Here is a 15,995-nt window from a genome sequence, read left to right as displayed (position 1 = left end):
GGTTAAAACGAATAATTTAAGGTGAGACTGAGGGAGAAGGAGATGAACATGGTGATAGATTTAGGTAGGAAAGGATAAGAGTAGGGAGGATCATCAGCTCCCACCTGGCTTGGTTGGGACCAATGACCAGTTCCTGTGCCCTATACCCGACTAAGGTGCGGCTGAACAGGTTGGCCGTGCCCCAGGAGGGAATCACTTCCATAACTCGGAACGGTTTCCTAGCGTACTTCTCTTCCCCTTCCTCAGGTGTTGGTCCCTCACGTGGTTCACAGCTGCTGGTGACTCACCAGTACCTCTCCTGAGCAGCCATTACTCACGTCTGAGCCGGGGAGAGCGAGTCAGCCAGCTAGGCATCCATTAGGGAGGGGAAAGGCTTGGGCATCACAGCTCTGCTTCATCCAGTCAACATCCGACATACATAAGGGCCATCGGTTTGCCATCAGGAGAGAGGGTTCTACCTAGAACACCCTGAAAACCACAGACAGCTGCTCTACTCAATTGCTCCTTCATTTGAGTAGAGACGATGTCCCTTCTCTCACATCAAATGATGAAGCATTCACTAAAAGTTCCTTGCTCTGCTGCTCTAGGTTCTTGTTATCAAACACAGATCTCCACACTTGCTCATCCACTATAAATGGTTGTATCTTGAGTCGCCGAAACTCTGGCATCCCCTCTCCGGCTCTTGATTTCTCTCTCCACCTCTAATATGTTCTTTAAACTTATCTTTTTGAATAAACTTCAGGTTACCTGCTCTAACATCTCCTTATGTGACAGTTTTCAAATCTTGCTTGATAAGGTTCCTTAGAAGAGCCTTGGGATGTTGTGAAGGAGTCATATAAACACAGATTGTTGTAGTGCCAGGTCAGCCCCATACTGGTCCTCGCTCTGCAATGCCCTATTATACCTCAACTCCCCTAAGGACACATCATAAATCCCTACAGTGGGGAAGCAGGCCGTTCGGCCCATCGAGTCCACATTACCTCTTCAAAGATCATCCCTCCCAGACTCAGCCCCCTACCCTATCCCTGCAAACCTGCATTTCCTAAGGCTAATCCACCTAGCTTGTGTATCCCTGGACACGATGGGTAATTTAGCACATCCAAACAACCCTAGCCTGCACATCTTTGGATGGAGAGGGGAAACCGGAGGAAACCCATGTAGATATGGGGAGCAGGTGCTAACTCCACACAGACAGTCGCCTGTGGGTGGAATTGAACCTGGGTCCCTGGTACTATAAAGCAGCAGTGCTAACCACTGAGCCACCGTGCTGATCAGTCATAGCTTTGTGACCGTTCCTTGAACAGGGCACTCCTGTTAAACGGGTTTGCCATTGTTCAAAATCCACACAACTGGTTAAAAATAAAGTGGAAAACATTTAATTAAATGTTTCCACTGAATTTCCTATTATCCTGTCACAAAAAGAAACTCGGTGAAAGGCTAATAGCAGGATCAGAGATTCCCAGTAGAGACAGCCATTCCCAGTAAACAACCCACAACTCCACAGATGTGCTTCCTGGGTGTGTCCCTCCACACATGTCATAGCCATTTAACACTTTTAAAAGAATTCAGACCTCGCCGATGCTTTACCTGAAGCTGCTGGATCAGGCTGGGGTGGTGTGGATCCATAGCTGTCCTGGGGTCCAGTGGCACTGAAACAGAAACACAGGAACTGATCGGTGTGAGTTGAAGCAGCATACTGCATTCATTCCACATCATTCATACAACAAGCCTGGTCTGATGATACTGGGGACACACAAGAAAAACGACTCATTTTTATGACAAGTATTTCCTACCATCGACCAAAAGAGAAATAAGGATCTTAAAAGAAGCAAAATACATTTGCATTTTATGTAGCCCTTTTCATGAGCTCAGGATGTTCCAGAGCACTTTGCTGCTGCAATGCAGCAATGAATTTGCATGTTGCAAGATCCCATATACAGGAATGAAGTAAATGGTCAGGTAAAGTGTTTAGCTGATTTTGGTTCAAAGTCAAATATTAGCCAGGGTATTGGGGAGATCTATTCTGTCCTTCTTCATTTATATATAAAACCAGTCTTAGGTCTGGGTTTGAATCCAACTCAAACTGATACACTGCACAAACCTCACCTGGTCACTACTCCAGTTTTAATGCTGTTCCCAGTGGTCTCAAACCTACAGCAACCACTGAGCATGCAGCAGTTACCAAGATGGCACTGATACACATGCAACTCCATTGTCCCCGGGGGTAGGATCTCCTGAATTTGAGATGGACGTACATTGTCAGGTAGTGTGTGAGGAGCTTGACCCAGCACCTAACCTGTACTTGACCTAACCAAGATGTAATAGGAATGTGGGGTCAGGTATTTTTTTCCTGTTCATTTACCGTGGCTGTATACTATACTTCAGCATCAGTTGTGACTCAGAAATACCACTCCTCATTCAGAGTTAAAAGATTTCAGATTTGAGTCCCACTGTAAAGACAACAGCGCATGTTCTAGCCCTGAGGAAGTGCTTCACTGCTGGAGGTATTGTCTTTCAGCTGAGATGCTAAACTGGATTTAAGTTGCATGCAAGAGATCTTCTGCAACACATTTACAGATTAAGCAGGTGACTGTTTATTGGTGTCCTGTCCAGTCCATCCCTCAATGAACTCACACGGGTTATTAGGTTATATCACAATGCAGTTTGTGGGAACTTGCTGAGTGAGAATTGGCTGATGTGTTTCCTAAACTACAACACTGAGTAAACTTCCAAAAGTACCTCATCATCAGTAAAGTAGTTTGGGATGCCCGGAGGCCAAGAAAGTATTTTTGGATCATTCTGACCTGGAGTGTTTCGGTACCGTTTTCCAGCAAAACTGACCAAGACAAGCTGGAAATCATGGAAACAGGAACAGGTGTTGAAAACTAAAGTCGGGTACGGGAAGGAGGAAGGCAGGAAAAATGAAGAGGAAGGATAGCAAGAAATGGATCAGCAATACAAACAAGGAGAAAAGAAACAGAAAATATAAATCATGATAAGTGTGAGGAGTTTAAGTAGAAGAAGTGAAAATGTCATGAGTTTAGACTTGAAAACACAGGAAAGAGGACTGGTCTCTGTGATTTCACGCCTCTCCCTAACTGTGGGACTTGCTCCAAACCTCTGAAGTCTCTTCTTTGAACTTTCCATTCCTTGAGTCAAGACTCCTGTGTATCCACATTGGTTCATATGAACAAAAGTATGCTACTCCACCCTTTGAACCTGCTCTGCCATTCAATGTCATTCAATTGACCTACTCTTGGGAAATAAGGCAAGGCAGGTGACGGAGGTGTCAGCGGGGGAGCACTTTGGTGCTAGCGACCTTAATTCTATTAAATTTAAAATAGTGATGGAAAAGGATAGACCAGATCTAAAAGCTGAAGTTCTAAACTGGAGACAGGTCAATTTTGACGGGATTAGGCAAGAACTTTCAAAAGCTGATTAGGGGCAGATGTTTGCAGGTAAAGGGACGGCTGGAAAATGGGAAGCCTTCAGAAATGAGATAACAAGAATCCAGAGAAAGTATATTCCTGTCAGGGTGAAAGGGAAGGCTGGTAGGTGTAGGGAATGCTGGATGACTAAAGAAATTTAGGATTTGGTTAAGAAGAAGAAGGAAGCAGATGTCAGGTATAGACAGGATAGATCGAGTGAATCCTTAGAAGAGTATAATGGCAGTAGGAGTATACTTAAGAGGGAAATCAGGAGGGCAAAACGGGGACATGAGATAGCTTTGGCAAATAGAGTTAAGGAGAATCCAAAAGGTTTTTAACATATACATTAAGGACAAAGGGGTCCCTCAAAGATCAGCAAGGCAGCCTTTGTGTGGAGCCGCAGGAGATGGGGCAGATACTAAACAAGTATTTTGCATCAGTATTTACTGTGGAAAAGGACATGGAAGATATACAATGTAGGGAAATAGATGGTGACATCTTGAAAAATGTCCATATTATAGAGGAGGAAGTGCTGGATGTCTTGAAAAGCATAAAAGTAGATAAATACCCAGGACCTGATCAGGTGTACCCTAGAACTCTGTGGGAAGCTTTTGTATCATCGATAGTCACAGGTGAGGTGCCGGAAGACTGGAGGTTGGCTAACGTGGTGCCACTCTTTAAGAAGGGTAGTAAGGACACATCAGGGAACTATAGACCAGTAAGCCTGACATCGGTGGTGGGCAAGTTGTTGGAGGGAATCCTGAGGGAAAGGATGTACAAGTATTTGGAAAGGCAAGGACTGATTAGGGATAGTCAACATGGTTTTGTCCATGGGAAATCATGTCTCACAAATTTGATTCAGTTTTTTGAAGAAGTAACAAAGAGGATTGATGAGGCCAGAGCGGTGGATGTGATCTATATGGACTTCAGTCAGGCATTCAACAAGGTTCCCCATGGGAGACTGGTTAGCAAGGTTAGAGCTCATGGAATACAGGGAGAACTAGCCATTTGGATACAGAACTGGCTCAAAAGTAGAAGACTGAAAGTGGTGGTGGAGGGTTGTTTTTCAGACTGGAGGCTGATGACCAGTGGATTGTCACAAGGATCGGTGCTGGGTCCATTACTTTTCGTCATTTATATAAATGATTTTGATGTGAGCTTCAGAAGTATAGTCAGTTTGTTTGCAGATGACGCCAAAATTTGAGATGTAATGGACAGCAAAGAAGGTTACCTCAGATTACAACGGGATCTTGATCAGATGGGCCATTGGCAGATGGAGTTTAATTCAGCGAGGTGCTGCATTTTGGGAAAGCAAATCTTAGCAGGACTTGTACACTTAATGGTAAGGTCCCAGGGAGTGTTGCTGAACAAAGAGACCTTGGAGTGCAGGTTCATAGCTTCTTGAAAGTGGTGTCGCAGGTAGATAGGATAGTGAAGAAGGCATTTGGTATGCTTTCCTTTATTGGTCAGAGTATTGAGTACAGGAGTTAGGAGGTCATGTTGCGGCTGTACAGGACATTGGTTAGGCCACTTTTGGAATATTGCATGCAATTCTGGTCTCCTTCCCAGCAGAAAGATGTTGTGAAATTTGAAAGGGTTCAAAAAAGATTTACAAGGATATTGACAGGGTTGGAAGATTTGAGCTATAGGGAGACGCTGAACAGGCTGGGGCTGTTTTCCCTGGAGTGTCGGAGGCTGAGGGGTGACCTTACAGAAGTTTATAAAATTGAGGGGCATGGATAGGGTAAATAGACAAGGTCTTTTCCCTGGGGTCAGGGAGTGCAAAACTAGAGGGCATAGGTTTAGGGTGAGAGGGGAAAGATATAAAAGAGACCCAAGGGGCAACTTTTCCACGCAGAGGGTGGTGCAAGTACAGAATGAGCTACCAGAGGAAGTGGTGGAGGCTGGTACAATTGTAACATTTAAGAGGCATTTAGATGGGTATATGAATAGGAAGGGTTTGGAGGGATATGGGCCGGGTGCTGGCAGGTGGGACTAGATTGGGACTAGATCTGGTCGGCATGAACGGGTTGGACCGAAGGGTCTGTTTCCGTGCTGTACATCTCTGTGAATCTATGACTCTAATAAAATGATGGTTGATCTGATTTTAATTTCACCTGTACAGTACTGAAAACCTCTGATAATGTAGTAATCAAGAATCTATCCACCTCTACCTTGAAACAATTCAAGATTCTGCATCCACTGCCCTTTTGAGGAAGGCAAAGATTCACAACCCTTAGAGACAAATATTTTTCCTCATCTGTCTTAAATGGGCAAAATTTATTTTTAAATGCTTAGTTCTCGATTCTCAAACTTCCTGAGGAATTTTCACTGGTTCAATTAAGTCCCCCTGACTCCCCTAAACCCCTAGCCTGTCCAGCCTTTCCTCATCAGGCAATCCACTCATTCCAGGTATCTTTCCTGAGAAAAGAATGTGACTTTCTCCTTAAAGTCACCAGGCCATGAGAGGTAAGTAATTGGAGTCACCCTTCCAGAGATCCTAATCATACTGGACCATTGCTTTCTTTATAACTCTTATGGTGAAACCTTGTCAATCCCAGGACTTTACTCTTTGAGGAGAACGAGGGGGAATTTGATGGAAGTCTTAAAATTTCCATTGAGGAGATTTTGATCCAAAAATTTAGTATTAGGGAATTTACTCATAGTAAAAAGCCTGCAATGGCATATAGGAACTGTAGGGAGTGAGTAGGAAGAACAGAAGCTGATGTGCAAACAAATTTGAGCAAAATGTAAATTTACATGAACAGATAGACAGAAAATCATTTATCATTGAACAGTCTGTGATCTCCTTCAAATGTGCCAGGGCCCCTAAGGGGGTCATATGGCCTCTGTTGAGAATGACTGGATAGATTTGATATAGTGAGGGGGAAGAGTGGGAAACAGAATAAAGAGTCAGGAGGGTGAAGAATTCCTAAAATGTCCACAGCAGAATTTCTGAAATTCATTTACTTTTCGGCATTAAGCAAGGAAGCAATGTTGGAATTAGTTCCAGAAAATTAAGGGGTGGGGGCAATTGGGAGAACTATTGTCTAATGTGATCGTAAACTAATTATGTTTAAAACAATTACAGAAGAGGACACAGAATAAAATGCCCAACCTGGAAGAGATCTAACTTTAGTGATTTGAGAAGGGATCTGGTATGGGGAAACTGGAAACAGATTGCCCAAAAAAAACAATGAATCTGCAATATAAAGTTTTTACAGGTGATGAATTATTGTGTAGGGATAGTGAGACACTTTCTTAAACTACTGCAGTACACGTTATATAGCACCCACAGTGCTGTTAGGGAGGGAATTCCTGGATTTTGACCTAGCAACAGTGAGGAAACAACAATATAGCTCCCAAGTCAGGATGGTGTGACTTGGAGGGGAACATACATATGATAGTGTTCCAAAGTGTCTACTAGCTTTATCCCTCTCAGTGATCAAGGTCACAGATTTGATAGATGCTGTTCAGGAAGCTATAGTGAGTTGCTGCAGTGCAACCTGTAAATGGTATATACTGCTCTCACTGTGCATCAGTGTGGAAGGTGTGATTACTTAAGAGCATGGAGAAGGCATCAATCAAGGAAGTCTGCTTTGTCTTAGATGGTGTTGAGCTTTTTGAGTAATACTGGAGGCTTACTCATTCAGGCAAGTGATGAGCAATTCATCACCCACTTTACTTGTGCCTCAGAATATGGACAGGCTTTTGGTCAGTCACAAGTTGAGTTACTCACAAGGTTTCTTAACCTCGGACCTACACATGCAGCCACAGAATGGCTGATCAGTTTTTGATCAGTAGTAACTCTTAAGATGTTGATAATGCAAATATTACACCACAAGTCAAAAAAGGGAGAGACGCCATAGCTAGTAACCATAGGCCACTCAGTGTCAGTGGGAAAATTAAAGACAATTAGAGAGCCATAGAGTCATAGAGATGTACAGCATGGAAACAGACCATTTGGTCCAACCCGTCCATGTTGACCAGATATTCCAACCCAATCTAGTCCCACCTGCCAGCACCCAGCCCATATCCCTCCAAACCCTTCCTATTCATATACCCATCTAGATGCCTTTTAAATGTTATAATTGTACCAGCCTCCACCACTTCCTCTGGCAGCTCATTCCATACATGCTCCACCCTCTGCGTGAAAACATTTCCCCTTAGATCACTTTTATATCTTTCCCCTCTCACCCTAAACCTATGCCCTCTACTTCTGCACTCCCCCACCCCAGGGAAAAGACTTTGTCTATTTATCCTATCCATGTCCCTTATGATTTTATAAAGCTCTATGAGGTCACTCCTCAGCCTCCGACGCTCCAAGGAAAACAGGCCCAGCCTGTTCAGCCTCTCCCTGTAGCTCAGATCCTCCAACCCTGGCAACATCCTTGTAAATCTTTTCTGAACCCTTTCAAGTTTCACAACATCTTTCCGAGAGGAAGGAGACCAGAATTGCACGAAATATTCCAAAAGTGGCCTAACCAATGTCCTGTACAGCCGCAACATGACCTCCCAACTCCTGTACTCAATACTCTGACCAATAAAGGAAAGCATACCAAACGTCTTCTTCATTATCCTATCTACCTGCAACTCTACTTTCAAGGAGCTATGAACCTGCACTCCAAGGTCTCTTTGTTCAGCAACACTTCCTAGGACCTTACCATTAAGTGTGTAAGTCCTGCTAAGATGTGCTTCCCAAAATGCAGCACCTCACATTTATCTAAATTAAACTTCATCTGCCACTCCTCAGCCCATTGGCCCATCTGGTCCAGATCCTGTTGTGATCTGAGGTAACCCTCTTCGCTGTCCACTCCACCTCCAATTTTAGTGTCATCTGCAAACTTACTAACTATACCTCCTATGTTCACATCCAAATCATTTATCTAAGTGATGAAAAGTAGTGGACCCAGCAGCGATCCTTGTGGCACTCCACTGGTCAAAGGCCTCCAGTCTGAAAAACAACCACAAAATCAATCCTTCTTTGGGGACGAATGGACAGCCAGCACAGATTTTGTTAAAATATGGCTAACTAACCTGATTGAGTTCTGTGCTCCATTAGCCCCATCATGTCAGCTCCAGTTCCATTACCCAGTGCCTTTTCCCCATATTCTTACATATCATTTCTATCCAAAAAAAAATCATCCAATGCTCTCTGGAATGCAAGTGCAGTAAATGTTACACATATATATAGAATTTAAAAAGATAATTGATAAAGTACTACTTCTACATTCCACCAACGTACTTAGATGGAATATAGAAGGGTATAATATTAAAATGACAGTGGCAACCTGTTAGCTAACTGGTTAAGGACAAGAAGTAGAAAGTAATGATAAATGGATGACTTTCCTATTAGAAATTCAAAATAAGACCCTTCAGGATTCGGCATTAGGAACGTTCTATTCTTTTTTAAATAACGAGGCCTGAGTACATCAAGTACAATTGTGAACCTTGCACCTAATGCAAACTGTGGCATCACACTGCATGGTGAGGAAATGAGTAGCTGACATTAGAAGGCCATGGGCAGACTCATGATAGATGCAACTTGTTGCAGTTTCTGCTTTGGATTTAGTTGTGTTAATACCGCAAACTAACATCTATACTCTGCCAAGAGTTTTGAGTGTGGTTTACAATGTGTTAATGAGCAGATGTTCTTGTGTAAGTATTGCACATTGGAACTTTATAGATGGCAGTCAATTGTTCCTGAAAGTGACATACATGAGTATATCGCTAGCTACTGTGAATGAAGGCGACATTATGAAAGGTGTTTAAAATAATTGTCAGGAACATATAAACCTTCAAGCTTATTTTTGTGAAACTAAACACGAGACAATAAGACACTTTGTATTTACATAGTGGGTAAGAAATGTGTCTCACAGGGACATGAGAAAAAAAATGGCACAATGCTGCAAGGCAATATTAATGCAGTTTGAGGGATTGAGAGTTGCAAAAACTTAAGGAAGTAAATTCCAGTAATTATGGCCTAGGAACTGAAGGCATTGTGACCCATGGTAGTCATGAAGATGCTCCAAATGCCAGAATTAAAGGAAATCGCTGAGGATCACAGGAAATTAGAGGGAGGGAGGAGTGAGGTAGTGGAGAAATTAGAAAACCAGGAAGAGAATTTTAAAGCCAAAGCGTTTGATGTGGAGCCAATGTCGACTGGGGTTATGGATGAACAGAGCCTATTGCAAATTCAGATATGGGCAAGAGAGTATTGTATGACCTCAAGTCAGAATGCAAGGAGGTGTCCAGGATTGTGGGAGAATAGTCATGTCTGGCAAGATTAAAGGCATACATGTTCAGCAACATAGGAGCTGAGATGGGGTGGTCAAGTAATGTACTGGCATTGGAAACAGTCCAGAGAAGGTTCACTCAGCTGAAACCAGGTATGGAGGGCGTATCTTATGAGGAGAGGTTGAGTAGGTTAAGCATGTATTGGAACTTAGAAGAATGAGAGGCGACCTGATTGAAACATTAAGGATTCTTAGGGGGCTTAACAGAGTAAATACTGAAAGCTAGTTTCCCCTTATGGCACAGGACATCAGAGTAAGAGGTCGTACGTTTAAGGCCGAGATGAGGAGCAATTTCTTCTCTCAGAGGGTAGGTCCTCTGTGAAATTCTTCACCACAGATGGCTGATGAGGCTGTGTTAAGTACATTCAAGGCTGAGATTGACTGATTTTAAGGGGAATCAAGAGTTATGTGGAAAAGGCAGGAAAGTGGAGTTGGGGATCATCAGATCAGCCATGAACTCATTGAAGAGTGTCCATGGGCTCTTCCATCTACAGATCTTATGATCTCAATCATCTGGAAGGACAAAAGCAGCAAACAAATGGGAATACCATCACCTACAAACACCCCTCCAAGCCATGTACTATCATGGCTTAGCTATTCTTTCGCCATTGCTAGATCAAAATCCTAGAGCCGCCTTCTTAGCAGCATTGACCCCACAAAGACTCCAGTGGTTCAAAAGGAGGCGAACCAATCCCTTCTCCAGGCTGATTAAGGACAGATAATAACGTGAAGCCTGCATCCCATAATATATGTTGAAATAAAATCACTAGTTAAGCCTCAGTTCTGGAGTTTAAACCTGGGCATAAATATTAGTCGTGGCATCAAGGTATCAGAGAGGCGACAGAAGAGGTTAACCAGGATAAAAGAGCACAGCTTTGTGTAAAGCTGCTTAGAGCAGTGAAGGTTAAGGAGAGATTTAACAGAGTTGTCTAAATTATGAGGGGGCTTTAATGCAACAAATAGGAAAAAGTTGTGCCCTAGGGAAAGGGATGAGCACAAAAGGCTATAGATTTATACATGGGAAGTCATGTTACAGCTGTACAGGACATTGGTTAGGCCACTTTCAGAATATTGCATGCAATTCTAGTCTCCTTACTATCGGAAGGATGTTGTGAAACTTGAAAGGACTCAGAAAAGATTTACAAGGCTGTTGCCAAGGTTGTAGCAATAGGGAGAGGCTGGATAGACTGGTGCTGTTTTCCATGGAGCGTCGAAGGTTGGGGGGTGACCTTATAGAGGCTTATGAAATCATGAGGGGCATGGATAAGATAAATAGATAAGGTATTTTCCCTGGGATAGAGGAGTGCAAAAGTAGAGGGTACAGGTTTAGAGTGAGATGGGAAAGAAATAAAAGGGACCTAAGGGGCAACTTTTTCACATAGAGGGTAGTATGTGTATGGAATGAGCTGCCAGAGGAAGTGGTGGAGGCTGGTACAATTGCAACATCTAAAAGGCATCTGGATGGGTATATGAATAGGAAGGATTTGGAAGGATATGGGCCAAGTGCTGGCAGGTGGGACTAGATTGGGTTGGGATATCTGGTCTCAATGGTCAAGTTGGACCACAGAGTCTGTTTCCGTGCTGTACATCTCTATGACTCTATTTAAAATAATTGACCAAAAGAGAAATGTTTTGCTCTTAACAGAGGTTTGTCGGGTTATGGAATACATGACGTGGAAGTGTATTGTGGTACATTCCATGCAGATTGCCAAAAGGCAACTGGTTATGAATTGGAAGTGGACAAGTTGGGACTTGGGGCTGTGTTAGACAGCTGCTTCGGAGAGCAGGCTCAAACTTGGTCAGCTGAACAGCCTTCTTCTGTGCTGTATGAATCTGTATTTCATCCCTGTGATTTGTACACCTACATTCTATTTGGAAAAGCTTTCTACTTATTTAATGATTACAAGACGTGTTTTGCAGCTTTTAACCTGGTGAGGAGGGTTTTCCCCTTAAAAATCAGGCTTATTTTGGGCAACCAGGGGAAGTCATTCATGTAAATCAGAGGCAGAGGAAGTCAGACGTAAAAGAGACATGGGCATAAAAACAAGGGCACAAGTATGCAGAGAAACACAGTGAGAAACACGTACAGAGGAACCGCGATTATCCGAATAGCAATTATCCGAAGAAGAAGATGTCAGGGTCCCGACAGAAACATTACATCAAAGGGGTGTTTCCAACACTGTTCAGGTCTTTTATTTACAATGATTAAAAACGATCTCAGCTTACTGAAATGCTGCTGAGAACAGTCCCGGACATCGATGGGAGCCCACCATCTCCAAATGACTGATCTCTCTCTCTCTCTCTCTGTGGGGGTGGATGGGAGGCAGGTTTGGACAGGGTTGGGGGGGGGCAAGGGTGGGGTGGGGGCAGGAGCTCACACGCGGTGGGCAGCTGCTTGACTCCTGAACTGGGAGCAGACTTAGCAAGTGCTCGCTGTGCCAATCCTGTTGACAGGGTTGGGGGGAGGCTGGAGGCTTCAGCAATGCTGCAGGTCCCTTATCCACAAGTGTGTGTCTGCTCAGAAACAAGCCCTGAGTCAGAGAGAGGGAGAAAGACAGGCAGAGCGAGGAAAAAATAAACTTCAGAAAACTCTGAGTCCCAGAGGAGAGGCATCGAATCAATTAACCGAATAATCAATTATCCGAATGAAATAGTGCCTGTACATCTCATTCAGATAATCGTGGTTCCTCTATAGTTAGAAATGAGCACAGTCACACAAAACAGAACAGATAAGAGATAATTTAGTATTTCAAAAGCCTTTGGGAAATGTTCACAATGACTCTCATGCCTGCACTGGTTCAATGGTTTACACTCTGGTCTCTGAATCAGAGTTCCATTCTGCGACTGGACCATCAAACTGAGTCTGACACTTCAGAGCCATATCGAGTGGTGGCTGCACTATGACAGGTGTTACTTTTTTCAAACTGAGACATTAAACTAATGCAAGAGATGTTACATAAATGCAGTTTTTCAAAAAAGAAAGATAGCAAATGGGCTAAATCAGGGAGTAGAACCTCAAGGTGGGCTTAGCCACACTGACACTTTTCTTTCAACCAGCCAGTCAAGATGAGATTTGGGAGAATATTGCAGGTTGGAGAACACAGAATTGAGATACGTTTTGCTGTAGAGTACTGTGTACAGGAAGAAGTGTTCAAAGTTTCCAAAGGAGAAAGTAATGCTGTCTGAAATCAGGGTTACGCTGCATATATGTGAATGCACGGAGTATAGTTAATAAGATTGGGAGTCACAGGTATAAATTGGATTATAGGATTATGATGTTGTGGAAATAATGGATACCTGGTTGAATGAAGGGTAGATCTGGGTGTTAGATAGCCTTGGTTGCAAGGTGTTTGAAAAGATGGTTAAAAGATAAAAGAGGGGTGTTTTGGTTAAAGAGAGTATTGTAGTACTAGAGAAAGAGGATGTTTCAGATGTGGGCAGAATCAATTTGACCAGAGCTGAGGAATAAGAAAAGGTACAACAATTTGCTCAGTGTAGTCATACAGTGATAGAGGTGTGTACAGCATGAAAACAGACCCTTTCACCAAACTTGCCCATGCCGATCAGATATCCTAAACTAATCTAGTCCCATTTGCCAGCATTTGGCCCATATCACTCTAAACCCTTCCTAATCATACACCCATTCAGATGCCTTTTAAAAGCTGTAATTGTATCAGAATCCACCACCTCCTCTGGCATCTCATTCCAAACATGCACCAGCCTCTGTGTGAAACCACTGCTCTTTAGATCACGGGTTACATCTTTCCCCTCTCACCTTAAATTTGTGCCCTCCACATTTCGACTACCCTACCCTAGGAAAAAGACCTTGGTTATTCACCCTATTCCTGTCCCTCATGATTGTATAAAACCTCTATAAGGTCACCCCTCAGCCTCCAACGCTCCAGGGAAAATAGCCCCAGCCTAATCAGCCTCGCACGACAGTTCAAACCCTCAACCCCACCATCCTTGTAAATCTTTTCTGTTCCCTTTTAAGTTTCACAACATTTTTCCTATAGCAGGGAGACAAGTGGGGTGGACGTAGCAGAACAATCAATTGCAAAGAAACAATAAAGATGTGAAAATATCAAAATGTAGGTACGATGGGGGAGGGGGTTAATTACCCATAGGTAGATTGGGATAGTTTGCGGGAGCCATTTTGTGTTCAGAAGAATTTCCTGCAGCAGTAAGGGTTCAGTTCAATGAGGCAGGAGGCATGCTAGTCCTGGTTCTTGGAATGAGGTGGACCCAGTAGATCCGTGTCAGTGGAGGAAGATTTGAAATACAATGATAAAGATATGTGTTTATTATCAACCTGTCCAGACAGGTTATGGCACACCTCTGAAGCAGGTAGGACTTCAAGCCAGACCTCCTGGCTCAGAACTAGGGATACTGCCATTGGTCCACAAGAAACTCCTTAAGTGATGCTAATCCAAGGGCGAGGATGACAGTGGCGCCTCCTGAGGGTACTGGGCAACAACTCGAGCAGGAACAAAGTGCAGAGTTATGGGGAAAAGGCAGGAGTTTCGCACTAAGTCGCACTGCTCAGTGAGATGGCGCAGGACACGATGGGCAGAATGGGCTCCTTTGCCCCGCTTTTACCACTGTGTGGTACAGAACATGGCCATTCCCAAGAGCGTGCCCTACCTACACCCCAACCAGCGCAAAGAGAGGAGTCTCACCAGCCATCCAAACCTTCCTCAAAGCCCAGCCATCTGGTACTGAGGAATAACTTATTTCTTTTCAGGCCCCTGCTGGAATGCTCTCAGCGCTGGTAACTTCCAATCGCTGCAAGTCCATACCTCCGCCTGTGGGCGCTGACACACTCTGGTCTGGTAGCTCAGACCCAGCTGGAAGCTGGAGAGCAGTCGGGACCGCGGTTACCTGCTGGCAATGACCCTGTTCAAAGCCGAGGCCACCGCTCGAAGACAATGGGAACAGCGACGGAAAGGAGCCAAGGAACTCTGGTTGCATTTTTGCAGTCGCGGTTGGACCGGAATTTTGCAACAACATGCAGAACCCCCCCCCCCCCCCCAGCTTTTTACTGCAGCCAGGGGCTCTGTCAGCACAAGGGGAGGTCTGAGCCCGCACCGAGAAAGTTGCCTCACGATTTGATTGCTTTTTTTATTTTAGCTTTACCTGAGCAGTGCTTGTCTTTCCATTAGTTTGGAGCCTTCAGTCTGTGTTGCTGCCCAGCGGTACCCAGTCTTCCCCGTCCAGGAACTGGTCAGTTTCACTCCACACAATCCAGAGCTCAGTCAGTTTCGATTTCTCGCTGTCTTCCACGCCTTAGTCCACTCCTTCCTTCCACTACAGCAGCCTTTCAGAGTTAGAATTAAATATTCAGGGGAGGCTCAAATCGCTTACACTGCCAAAGGCGGAACAGCGGAAGTGATCTGACTTTCCCTGATCACAGCAATGTTATATAGCACTTCTACCCAGTTTAGAGTCATAGAGATGTACAGCATGGAAACAGACCCTTCAGTCCAACTTGTCCATGTCGACTAGTTTTCCTAAATTAATCTAATCCCATTTGCCAGCACTTGGCCCATATCCCTCCAAACCCTTCCTATTCATATACCTATCCAGATGCCTTTTAAATGTTGCAGTTGTACCAGCCTCCACCACTTCCTCTGGCAGCTCATTCCATACACGTACCACCCTTTGCGAGAAAAAGTTGCCCCCTTTTAAATCTTTCCCATCTCAACCTGGTTAGCACTGCTGCCTCACAGCGCCAGAGACCCGGGTTCAATTCCCGCCTCAGGCGACTGACTGTGTGGAGTTTGCACGTTCTCCCCGTGTCTGCTTGGGTTTCCTCCGGGTGCTCCGGTTTCCTCCCACAGTCCAATGATGTGCAGGTCAGGTGAATTGGCCATGCTAAATTGCCCGTAGCGTTAGGTAAGGGGTAAATGTAGGGGTATGGGTGGATTGCGCTTCGGCGGGGCGGTGTGGACTTGTTGGGCCGAAGGGCCTGTTTCCACACTGTAAGTAATCTAATCTAATCTAACCTAAACCTATGCCTTCTAATTCAGGACTCCCCCATCCCAGGGTTAACACACATGGTGCTGACTCACTGTGGGCATCCTCCAAAGCCCATTTTGTGCTCTTGCACACATTGCCACTCTCTGGGTGAACAGTGCAGCGATTTATGTATTGGATGCATCACACCTACAGCCTGAGACAGCTCTGGCACATTTCCACACATGGACAGATGTTCTAGAGAGACAGCAAGACAGCACTCCCCCACACCTAGACTCTTCAGCCCATGCAATGA

The 15,995-nt window shown here is 44.3% G+C and overlaps 1 protein-coding gene across 1 annotated transcript in view; it reads right to left on the bottom strand.

The window, feature by feature from the left end:
* The window catches only part of LOC122559165 (protein SSUH2 homolog), a 58,693-nt gene extending 43,683 nt beyond the window's left edge, over positions 1–15,010 (bottom strand). Inside the window, exons 1-2 of the mRNA XM_043708539.2 lie at positions 14,861–15,010; positions 1,588–1,649 (exon numbers count right to left, since the gene is read on the bottom strand). Of these exons, the coding sequence (XP_043564474.1) occupies positions 1,588–1,649; positions 14,861–14,883 (85 nt within the window). The 5' untranslated portion in view covers positions 14,884–15,010. The remainder of the gene's footprint in view (positions 1–1,587; positions 1,650–14,860) is intronic.
* Positions 15,011–15,995: the final 985 nt, after the last annotated feature.

Source organism: Chiloscyllium plagiosum, unplaced genomic scaffold (assembly GCF_037043375.1).
Source record: "Chiloscyllium plagiosum isolate Xiang-an unplaced genomic scaffold, Cpla_swu_hap1 HiC_scaffold_14, whole genome shotgun sequence".
Taxonomy (NCBI): domain Eukaryota; kingdom Metazoa; phylum Chordata; class Chondrichthyes; order Orectolobiformes; family Hemiscylliidae; genus Chiloscyllium; species Chiloscyllium plagiosum.
Note: the sequence above shows the minus strand (reverse complement) of the source record. Positions and strands in the feature narration are given on the sequence as shown.